Here is a 12,546-nt window from a genome sequence, read left to right as displayed (position 1 = left end):
AGAATTATTGCATAGGAGATAATAAATGCAGTTTTTAAATTATCGTAATTTAAGAAGTTCAATACTTGCATTTTACTGAATATTTTCAATATTGCCAAAATAATTTTTCTCCTTCTAATTCTAGCAACTGGGATAGTTAAGATTTATCTGTTTATTTGGTTTCCCTTCGTTTTTTTTAAACTCAGCTGCTTCCAACACTTCATATTCTCCATACAATTTTTATGTAATCCACCCTTTTTAATTAACTTGCTTGCATTATGAATACCTTCATGTAGTTTCAGTTCAGTTCCTTTTGCTTTAAATTCGCAACAAGTCATATGCCAATTAAGTTAATAAAATTCCATTTTGAAATATTTTATTCTAAGTTTAGTAGATAAAGAATTCTTGTCTAGAATGGTTAATTTCAGACATGGTATAGCAGTACATTTATATTTTACTAGCACTTACCATCTCTCTCTCTCCCTCTTCCTCCACGATTTTCTACATAGTTTTTCACTTCTATTTTATTTTATTTTTACTTTCAAAATTGCACATACACCTGACTTGAATTTCCTTGCTACAGGTTTAACTTCAGCACAAAGCTAGGCTTCCAGAATCTCACCGGCAAGAAAAGGAAGCATTTTGCTAGTTGCTTTTACTCGGATGCTTTTATTTGTAGTAAATCCTCTTGTTTGAGATTTTAGGATTGTCGGTTTATTAAAGGAAGTATAGAAAGAACAGCCTGTTTGGAGCAGAGGGAATTAAGCACATTTGGATCACTCCATAATACGTAAGGAGGAAAGAAAGGGATTTGAGGAATGCAATATGTGAAATCCCCAAAGGAGAGAAATTTATGCAGGCTCTCTCTGTTTCTTTCTCTGTCTTCTCTTATTTATGTGTTTTTTGGCAAGGCTGAGTCGAATTTCTCTCACTAGCACTAGGAGAAGGATCAGTACAAAAGACTGGATAGAGGAGACATCTGGGGACTACAGCTATTGCTTTTACAGCCTTGTTTTGTTTTTTTTTCATCTTCCAGTCTAAGTTAAAAATGTATTCAGGACAGCTCTTAATAACTTGTCAGTTTGTGATCACAGTTAAAAATTAAAGATGGGCAGAGCAGCAAAGGCAGGAATAGCAGCTTCCTTTCAAAGCCTGCTTTCCGATTGTCTCTACCAAGGATAGAGAAGGTTAATTTGGAACTTAATTTGCATGTTTCTAGCAAAAGATATAGAGTGATTTATTGATAACACGATTAAAAAAAGTATAGATTTCCTGATCAGAATAGTATTAGTTATCTCCTAGTTCTGTCCTCTATTAATTAAGTGGTTTCAGTTTTTAAAAATGTGTAGGACTTTCTCTCTTATCAGTGTTGTTTACATAAGTATTTCAAATTCCCTTTCTGAAAATATCAACGTATTTGTTGTACATCCCAATGGAACTGCTTCAAAAGTTCTTGGGTGTGTCTAGCGGTGTTTGGGCGAGCATTATTGTGAACCAACACCACACCAGAAGTGGTGCCATAGAAAATTCGCAAGTTCATGCAATTGATGCATCTTAATTCTGAAATAATCTGCAATACTTTTATTTACATTTAATTTAAGAATTTACATTTAATAATGTAAAATAAGAATTTACATTTAAGAGCCGTGGTGGCACAGTGCTTAGAATGCAATATTGCCAGCTAACTCTGCCAACTGCCAGGAGTTCGATTCTCACTGGCTCAAGGTTGACTCAGCCTTCCATCCTTCCAAGGTCGATAAAATGAGGACCCAGATTGTTGGGGATAGTATGCTGACTCTGTAAACTGCTTAGAGAGGGTTGTAAAGCAGAATGAAGAGGTATATAAGTCTAAGTACTATTGCTATCTAAAGCATGGTTTTATAATGATTGTTATTCTGAATGTTTTTTTTTAAAGTATTCTACTCGGTAATGTCTATTTTCATCTATACCTCCTCCCCAAATACCCAGATTTGAAACATTCAGAGCAAGAACTGCACTACATAACTAAGTCCAAAGGGAAAACATTAGTCTGAAATCATGTCAGTTTGCTTAAAAATACAGGCAGAATAAAATTCTCTAGTGTCTGTACTCACAGTCTTGTTTATGTGCTCCTCTGAATAATATATGTTGACATAAGCAATGTGAAAAGGGATCTTTGTTGGTGTTGGTTCGTTTTAAATCAGAGAGTGGTTTGAAAAGCAAATCACCCGTGTCCTCAAACTGCAAGAAGAGGTGGAGCGAATTGAAAAAGCCACTATATTGATGGGGACATTTTGAATTTATAAGGGCCTGCAAAGAATTTGGCCCTCCGCTTTCAATCCTTAATGATGTCCTGAGGTGATGGCAGTGGTGGGATTCAGCCAGTTCGCACCACTTCGGCAGAACCAGTAGCTAATTTTTTGTTGCCCAGCTCCAGAATGGACTTCCGGAAGTGGCATCCACACAGAGAACCGATCGTTCACATATTTGAATCCCACCACTGGGTGATGGTGAACTACAGAAAAGATAACATCCCTTCCTTTCAGTCTTGCTTTCTGTCAGCTTCATTATCTTATCTGTGTAAGGCAAAGACCTTTTTTATCAGCTGCAGTTAACGCAGACATTTATTGTATGTGTAAATAGTGACTTTAAAGTAAATGGCATATAAGTGCACTGGAACAAAATCCAGGCGAAGTTGAGAAGAATGCCAGGGCATAGCTCCTCCTCTTCTTCAGTCCTGTGGACATCTTCAGTTGGGTGGGGACACCTTCAACTGACTGAAACCTTCAACAGGGAGCTCCACCTATTATAATGCCAGCAGCGGGTGAAAGGGAGACTTTAGCTGATTGACATGCCTGCAGCAAGCATATCTCAAAAATTAGGTTTTTCCCCTTGTTCAGCCACAAGAGATCTTGGCAAAAACTGTTGGAAACGTCTGGGTACCATGGTGGCAATCACTGCAGCAGCAGCACCTCCCGTTCCCCATATAAAAGCCAGTTCTTTTTCTACTAGCAGTGGAAGGTAGAGGGCAGCACAACATCATTTTAACTGCTCCCCTATCAACTTCCAGGGATTAAGACTGCACTGCTAAATGCCTTCTGAACAGTATCATGTTTAGTGTTGCTTCACTTGCTTTCGGGTGAGATTAATGTGCTACTGATTTGCTAAGGTTTTGTTTTGTTTTGTTTTGTTTTGTTTTGTTTTATTTTATTTTATTTTATTTTATTTTATTTTATTATTTTATTTATTTTATTTTATTTTATTTTATTTTATTTATTATTTTATTTTATTTTATTTTATTTTATTTTATTTTATTTTATTTTATTTTATTTTATTTTATTTTATTTTATTTTATTTATTTTATTTTATTTTATTTTATTTTATTTTATTTTATTTTATTTTATTTTATTATTTTATTTTATTTTATTTTATTTTATTTTATTTTATTTTATTTTATTTTCTTTTCTTTTCTTATTTTTTCTTATTTTATTTTATTTATCAATCAATGGCAGCTGGTATTCAGAACTGAAGGGAAGGGCAAAAATCTGTGAAAGCTGCCTCCTACTGGTGATATTGAAAAAGAAATCCACCATATGACACATTTCAGGGATAGCTTTTTGCTGGGAAATCGTAATTCTTCCAAGGATTAAAAAGTGTTTATTAATGGAAGAATTCCTTGGGTGATATTTGAAAGGTTAAGTTGACGCAAATTGTTCTGTAAGCTGAAGCCAAAGGAGCAAATCCTTTTTTTCTATCATGATTAGAGTCTAAAGATTCTTTCCTAGTTTTTTTTTATTTGATTTGGTACTATTACCAAATATATATATTGAGAAATTTACAGTAGATGAACCAAAGAGATATTGCTGAATATATAAAAATAAATCATTGTATTATGCTGCAATATTAGAATAGCTGTGTAAATGAAGCCTAGTAGTTGTTTAAAATATTTCATATTTACATGTTACAATCATGCTGTGAAAATGAGGGTGCCATCAATATATGTTTACTGTGCAATCCAATGCATGCCTATTTAGGAGTAACTTCTGCTGAATTCAGTGGGGTTTGCTCTCAGTTACTGTATTTTTTTCAAGCACAGCCACTTCTCTTTGCTCTTACTATATGGACAAAACTATATTGCATTTAAATTTATTTACCAGCTGGATTCAAACAAATTGCTCTCTCTCTCTCTCTCTCTCTCTCTCTCTCTCTCTCTTCCCATTGAACTGAAATATATGCTTAACTCTGGCTAGCTTATGCCTATTCTGGAGTATTTTCTCAACTAACTTTGTTCTGTCCTTTTTTAAATGGCTGTTTTACCCATTTGGGTGGGTCTGTTTGTAATAGCTACTGTTGTGGTATTGAACTATTATATATACATATATTTATATTTTCTTCAGCTAATGGTCAGTGGAATCACTGGGGCCACTGGAGTGGGTGTTCCAAGTCTTGTGATGGTGGCTGGGAGAAGAGAATAAGGATATGCCAAGGTGCAGCTACTACTGGGCAACAGTGTGAAGGAAGTGGAGATGAGGTTAGACGGTGTAGTGAACAGCGATGCCCAGGTAAGTAGCAGGTATGTGTAGAATGTGGTTCAATATGGCTTTCAGGTTTAACACAATCACATCTAGGATTTAAAATAAAGGTGAAAGAAAGATATCAGGCCTAAGCCCAAAGAAGACACATTGAAATTCAGTCGAGTCCTGTTCTTTTTTTATATACGTCTAATAGACTGAATCTTACCAGATTAGAACTATAATCTTCTGACCTAATAGATATGGGCTACTCTAAATCTTTTATTCCTTCCCCCATACAGTTCAGGACTGCACAGTCCCTTATTTTGGATTTTTGGAGCGTGCTGCCTCCTCCTTGGGAAACCATTGTAGAAAAAGAGCAGGCAAAACTGAGGGTGGACTAAAACACATCATCAGTTGCCACAAGAAACCCCCAAACAAACCCCTTGAATTCCATGGACTCTTATCTAGCACCGATTTAGCACTGGCCATTAGTTGATTGGATTTTTGTGTATAGGCCTCAATAAATCATTTATGCGGCAACCTTCACAAATGTTCCTGATTCTTTGCGCCCGACAGCCATGGTGCAATTGCTGAGATTCCTCCCAGTCCTTCTCCACCTGCACATTTCATCACAAAAGAACAATTCATCTGAAACTACTAAAACAATTAACAAGCTGCCAGGTAAATTGCCACCAGGTAAAATTGCCACCAGGTAAAACCTTGACAATTATTTATTATCATGCTTTGAAGAAAAATGGACAGATTTCTCTGAAGAGGATGATGAAGGTGGTGGTTGTGGGAACTACGTATAATGGTCCCTTGTTGTTGTTGTTTTAGTTTGATAATTGAATTGGCTCCAAATAATGTTGTAAGCCATTCCGACTTCTTCACAAACTGTATCCCAGCAATTCATAAATTATTTCAGTTTGATACATGATGACTTTTTAAATACTCGATACAAGTATTAAAAGTGGATGAAATTTGAAATGCTGACGATCAGATTTGTGTTTGTTACAAACAAATTGCTACGAAATTGTTACTCTAAATTCTGCTCTTGAATTCATATAATCAACGTAAGTAGAAGCAACAAACTGGGCAAGGACTTGGGATCTTTCGTTGCGTATTAGAAACATTTCAGTGTGAAAGCCAATCACTCGACAGGTTTTGGAGAATGTAGGGAACCAACATATCAGATTCTGCTGCTCTTATAGCACCTCTTCAAGGTCTGAATAATGACCTGCTATTCATCCTCCTTTCTGATAATGCTGGGATCCAGATTTGGCCTTCTGATGCTCTGCTATTGAATTATAACCCATCCTTTTCATTGGAAGTTAAATAATGAAAACTGTGGAAGAAAATCTTAACACAAGGTAAAACTGTTTCATAAAATTACATTGAAATCTCTTTCGGCTTAATAGAACTTAAATATATGCTGCTTATTACAATCCTGTGTCTACTAAGGACTGAGGCCATTTAATGAAACTTGGACTTAGGAAAGTTTGTGTAGGACTGCAGTTGATTAAAATAAATTAAAATGTGTAAATGTATTTAATTTGAGTTTAGTCTGTTCTCTCTACTCCAAGGTAATTACAGAACCTTTCCCTCGGAAAACAGAGGAAGGACAAATTTTCATTCAATCATCTGAAATCATAATTGGACAGAATTAATTGCTATCTTTCTATTCCTGATGGGGTTTTTTTTGCATATAGCAAATTAGCTCAGTTATGTAACTGTTATATATTTTAGCTTGATATTTTAAATTCCATGGTTTCATTTTATGTATCTGTAGTATCTTCGTTAAATACTTACAGTATATTTCATTATCATGACAATAGACAACAACAAACCCTCTTTAATTATACAAATACAAATATGACAGCAAGCAAACGAAGAGGCCATTATGTAATTTCAAGGTTTTTTTGTGAATATCTAAGGTAATTTTACTGGGATTGATTTCCCCTCCCCCCCCCCATGGCAAGCATGGAGTCAGAACTAGATAGTGCCTTGTTCTTTGCTCCTGCTCATAGATACATATCCAAGGCTATTAGCCAGTGAAATAGGCTAGAACTGTATATTTCTCCCCCCTTTCTGATCTTTCTCCTTCACTTGGTGAAATCACATGAAGTCCTGGAAAGTCTGTGCTAGACCTTAAGCAACTATCAATCTAAAATCAGCACACGCTACAAAAGGTGCTAAAGCCTTTGGAGAACCTAATGAGAATATTGCTCAGTCAGAATTATTCCATTGTTTTATTGTCCAATGGACCCTTCAGTTGCATGTTCGTGATCTCTTATTTCTACTTTTACTATCTGTCACTATAAAGCTTGCTTTGAAACAATATATAAGTTGGTGGGATAATCAGCAATAATGGAGATCGGAGCTGCAAAGTGAAATGGGAGAAAGAGCCTAATCTCATTATGCTCTTTCATGGTACAACCTTCTCCATAACTAGTCAACATTACGGGAATGCAAAAGATATTTGTGGTCCCTAAGACATGTCTGTTCCAATAGAATCGGGGATCCAACATCTATCAACTGTTGATTGGATTTCTTCTGGACATTTTTAATTATTTATTTACCCTGCCTACTAGCAAATCAATGCAAACCCATGGCATTGTACAAAACAGTCAACAATAAAACATCCAAAATCCATCCAAATATCTTCAACAACTGTACCTCTAGTTTCTCCTTTAAATGCCTTTTATGACAGAGATAATTACAGCAATAAAAATGTAATTATATATGCAGATATGGTTCACTCAGATTCTATGAATAAACTAAAAACACAGCAAGAACTCCTTAGTGAAAGCTGGAATATGCCATGGCTCATATATTTTCAAACCATCAGAAGAATAAAATCGAATCTCAAGAATGAAGGAGAAACATTTAAAAAAAAAACCCAAGAATTTGAGACTTTAATACAAAACCAGCACCACCTATTATGGTATGCATATATATTACTTAGATATAGACTAAGATAAAATAGCTGTGGCCACCCATAGTTTCTGTCCCTCAATCACACTGTTACAGCACAACAGAACTGATAATCTACATCAAGGGTGTCAAACTGGCAGTCTACGGGCCGGATACCTCACGCACAAGCCACACCCACCCTGGCTCCACAAAGGCAAAAAACATTGCGATATGTCACAATACGTCACGTGGCACAATCGAGTTTGACACCCGTGATCTACTGTTGCTGATTAAAAAAAATGACTACTTCCTCTGGGTTGCTGGTAGCAGGAACTTCTCAAAAATCTTTCATCCAGCATCACCACTCAAATTGGCTGGGTCCATTTTGGAAGGAGAGAAGTAGACTCACTCTGATGCCATACTGACTGCTCCTGGAAGTGTATTATCAGAGAACTACCATCTTCAGCTGCCCATTCCTATGTTGCCTCTTCTTTGCTCCACCTCCTTATTCACAGTTGATGGCAACAAGAAAGCATGCTGAAGAATATTGGAAATCCTGGTCACCTACAAATACTGTAGGTGACCAGAGCATCATTGTGTTTCCCAGCCTTCAAGAGAGCTAGGAATAGAGCACTTCCATTTGCCAATCAATCTCTAACTCAGAGATAGGCAATCTGATGTCCTATTGATATTTTAGGATATTATATCTCACTAACTGGTTGGGAATTATAAAAATCATACTGCAAAATATGGTTGAAACCTTAGATTGCCTTTTTTGCCTAGGTAATAACAGCACATTTGGATGGTAAGTGATTTACTGCACAAGATCAAAAAAAGAGTGAATTTTGAAAAGTAAATTCTAATGATTTGTCAGTCAAGCACTCCATCAGGTCTCTTGTGATTGAGACACAGCTGTGACAGAGAGGAGTCACTATCCCTTATAGCTCCAGTTCCATGTAGTTAATACCTGGTCCTTGTCTGCTTGCCATGGTTCTTCCCAGGCATAGGAGATTGCTTAATGTGAGATGGCTCACCTTGGATGAGAATGTTAGCAAATCCAAATATCAGAAGGCTCTCTAAACCAATATAACAAAGAAACAAACATTTGATCAAGTCTGGATCACTGCCCAGGTGGAAAAAGGTAAACTTCTATCATGGGATAAGAGTCTTCCATTGTTTAGTCAACTGTGTACGTATTGGAGGATGCTCTGTGGAGAGCAAATGAAGACTCGCAGAGAGAGCAAAGAATTAGCAACAGTATATAGGAGATACTGTACAGTATATCCCCTAAGCCTGGACCTTTAGAACAGGAGCACACATCTTTTTTTCTAAAAGCAATCCTCTTTGGAGTGAAGAAGGAACCTGTACCCTTCCCCCAATGACTTGACCAAAAAGATAAGCTAAATCTGATTTAATTTAAATTGCATTTAAGTATATTTTTTTAAATTAATATGTTTTATCCTCTGTTATTTTGCTGTGTTGTTCCATCAAAAATTATTATTTGAAAGTTATTTTGAGGGGTTTGGCAGGTTGCATCCAAAACTTAGGGAGACGTAGATTTTGTATCCTTTTTTGAGGTTTAGTCTCCTTGCTGGTTTATTTGTTGGCTGTTAAGGCTAGTTTTCTTTCTGGTCTTGGAGTTCTGCCCATTTCAGGAAATACTGCATGTCCAGGAACCCAGTGTTTCTGCAAAGCATCCGTCATGCTTTAATTCTTGCTCATTTGGTTCTCAGAGGATGCATTCTGAGGCCACCCTCTGCCCTAGGTTTTCAGCCAGCTTTATATCATTGAAAACACACTAGTTCATTCTTGCCCTCGTGCTAAGCTACAAGAAACATAATAGAAAAGGTTTGACAAGGTCAGAGCATGCAACTTTTGATTAAGAATAAGAGACTTCTGTAGAAAAGACTTCTGTGGACAGACTTCCCCGACTTCTGTGCTCCAGGTACATTTCCCACTGGCGATACATAGCCCTTGGAGATGGTAGTAGAATCTCCACAGTGCTGACAGCTTGTTGTGCTCCATGCATGAAACTTGCAAGTGAAAAGTATTTATGAATGTTTGGTAGCAGAGATCAGATGAAATGTAGGTGGTGACTGGAGTTTGTCCCCTGACTGGGGGCTATAGAGTTCCAAGGAAAAGATTTTATAGCAATAAAAGGAGAAGGAGGAGGAGGAGGAGGAGGAGGACCTCCTCCTCCTCTTCTTCTTCTTCTTCTTCTTCTTCTTCTTCTTCTTCTTCTTCTTCTTCTTCTTCTTCTTCTTCTTCTTCTTCTTCTTCTTCTTCTTCTTCTTCTTCTTCTTCTTCTTCTTCTTCTTCTTCTTCTTCTTCTTCTTCTTCTTCTTCTTCTTCTTCTAGAAGAAGAAGAAGAAGAAGAAGAAGACAGTATTTATACATGAGAAAGCTTAGGTAGAAAGGCATACTGAAGACAGTTGTGTCGGTTTTGGTTTGGAGGTTTGTGTCTATTGCTCCTTCGTCTTGACTTCCTCCTTTTTTCTTTCCTGCCACGCTTGATTCTTGGAGTGGAATTTGGTAATGGGTGCATAGTTTTGGAAGTGACAAGGCAAAATTATTCTAAGGCTTCTAAGGTCCTCAAATTCTTATTTATATTTTGGAAAGAGTCTCTTTTATGCCAAGTGCTCCATTTGGGAGAAATGTGCAATGAAGCCCCATCCATCCCCAAGTGTGAGTTCACAGTATGAACCCAAGAAGACCTAATTCTTTGCTCTGCCCTATAATACTACCTGTAACTCTATGTTCATATAATGACTCATATACTAGTGGCAATGTGTTTTGAATGCTGAATTGCACATTTCTTAAATAATATTTTATTGACAATTTGGTAATTTCAAATATCAATAATCTCATATATACTATATATCAGATATATGCTATGCTATGCTATGCTATGCTATGCTATGCTATGCTATGCTATGCTATGCTATGCTATGCTATGCTATGCTATGATCTCTGCTTATGGTACATGTCATGCCTGGAACAGGGAAGTAAGGTATGTAAAATTCACTCTCTGGAGGCCAGAGGCCCCCAAATTCAGAAAGTTAAATTAGACATTGGATTGCCTCTCCTCCCTCTTTGCCAGCCTTGGAGTTGGATGTCTGTGTTGAGGGCTCTTTGATCTTGTGGCTAATCTGAAGTTTTGGGCAGACCGTGATAATTTGCTAGATCGTAAGTCTTTGTAGCTCTGAGGCACTCTGCCCGTACTAAGTAAATTTATATTATCTCAATAACTTTTCTGAATTTATTCCTTCCTGGATTAAATCACCTAATAAAACATTTTTCCTTCTTACATTTGCCCTTGGATTCAGAAACTGACAAGGGCATTCCAACCAAACAATAGGATTCCTTTTCCTGTAGTTTAGCCATGTTCCTGAAAATTCAATTTTTTTCAATGTTCTCTTTCCTCCACAAGTGGATACATTCTAGAACCTCTGGGATACATCTGCTATCATCCCCAGAGAGCATTACCCCATGTGAAGGAAGTCAGGAAAAATAAGAGTCCAACATAATTCCAGACTGAACATAGTCATTTTAGCTTATAGCTATTTTGTGTATAATTCTTGAGAGAGTATTGCGTCACTGTGTAAATAATGTATGACTTTTGATTACAAAGCCCTATTATTTTCTTGGCAACCCTAATGAGGTTCTATACCCTGGTTTTCTTTAGGGCTTTAAAAAAAACTGTATTTCCGGGTTTTCTTGGTGATCTCTTATCCAAGCACTAACCAGGACTGAATTTCCATATGTTGTCTTCAAGAAGAGCCAAGTTTGCTAGGTGTCACTGCCTACTGATAGGCAGTCTGTTAATCAATGGCCCTCCTGTTTTATTTCTTCACATTTTGGGTAGAGAGCTCCTATCAGTATCTCATTACCCCTAATTAAAAATATTAAATGACTGTCAAGGTTTATTTACTGATATATTAATTTCACCTCCAAATTCAATTAGAAGCACAATTCTCTTATAGTCAAGTGTGGTGTTACTAGTTCAGCATCTCCTATGTCTATGATCTTACAGACTAGCAACATTTGAAATGAACATAAATGAAGGATCTATCCGCCTTAGAGATGTACATTTGTTGGCAATTGTGACCAGCATGTCATGATTTATAATTATCATATATTTAAATCTGTATGATCTTACAAGAAATTTTGTCGTGCTTATCAGCTTTGTGCATAAGGCCAATAACATATAATCATTGCTGTTTTGATAGCTGATGAAGGAGAATAATTGAAAGAAAATAATCTAAGATTACACCGTGCCAGTTCAGAGGATTCTTCCAGGCATAAAAGCCCTGATGAAAACATGAATGTTTGGCATGCAAAATGGCAATTCCGTCTATGATTTGTCAGGGACAGAAGTGACTGTGTGTCCCCAGGATATAAGCTCTAGCAGAGCTTTGCCCTTGCCTTGAATTAAGAAATAGACTGCTAGGCTCTGGAGTCAGCTAAACAATTGCTCAAATTAATTTGACGGAATTGTTTGTCACAACATGGAACAGCTCCTTCTGTGTGCAAAAGGGGAAAAAACTAAAAATGGATAATTTGTCTGTTGTAAGGGTAAGCTGAATAAGACTTGGAAAAAGGTTTTCTAAATGCTGTAAAAAACAAGGACAAGTCACAAACAGCAGCCTAAAGTTCTTACCTCCGCCAGTAAAAAAAAAAAAAAAAGTTAATGATAATTTCTGGTACAAGTCAAAATATTCTATTAATTTTATGAGGATTTAAAAAAAATATTTAGATCTAATCTAATTTTGATAAAAACAACTTTAGGTCAAGAAAAGGGTAGGATATCATACTACACAATTATCATTATCACCAATAATACAGAAATGTTTGTGATTTTATAATTGTGTGGTGATTAAATTGCTTAAATTAGGTGTGTCCAACCTGTGACCCACAGGCTGGACAGCTAATACTGCAGCCCCACAAGATCATAAACTTTTATTTATTTTATTTATTTTATTCAATTTTTATCCCGCCCTTCTCCTTACCGGACTCAGGGCGGCTGACAGCCTTATAAAACAGATACTACAATAAATACTAATTTAAAACCAAATTAAAAAGAAATATTCACTATGGCCTATATAATTAAAATTTCACTTAAAACCCCACTAAAAATTCCCTAGGCCAATCCCGCTTGTTG

The 12,546-nt window shown here is 36.4% G+C and overlaps 1 protein-coding gene across 1 annotated transcript in view; it reads left to right on the top strand.

The window, feature by feature from the left end:
• Positions 1 to 12,546, top strand: part of LOC107294675 (adhesion G protein-coupled receptor B3) — a gene marked incomplete at its 3' end in the record, with an annotated part of 218,035 nt that overhangs the window by 166,629 nt on the left and 38,860 nt on the right. Inside the window, exon 6 of the mRNA XM_015823927.1 lies at positions 4,356 to 4,520. Coding sequence (XP_015679413.1) covers positions 4,356 to 4,520 — 165 coding nt within the window. The remainder of the gene's footprint in view (positions 1 to 4,355; positions 4,521 to 12,546) is intronic.

Source organism: Protobothrops mucrosquamatus, unplaced genomic scaffold (genome assembly GCF_001527695.2).
Source record: "Protobothrops mucrosquamatus isolate PMUCROS unplaced genomic scaffold, P.Mucros_1.0 scaffold2051, whole genome shotgun sequence".
In the NCBI taxonomy this organism is placed as follows: domain Eukaryota; kingdom Metazoa; phylum Chordata; class Lepidosauria; order Squamata; family Viperidae; genus Protobothrops; species Protobothrops mucrosquamatus.
The sequence above is the reverse complement of the archived record's forward strand: the minus strand, read 5'-3'. Positions and strand labels throughout refer to the sequence as shown.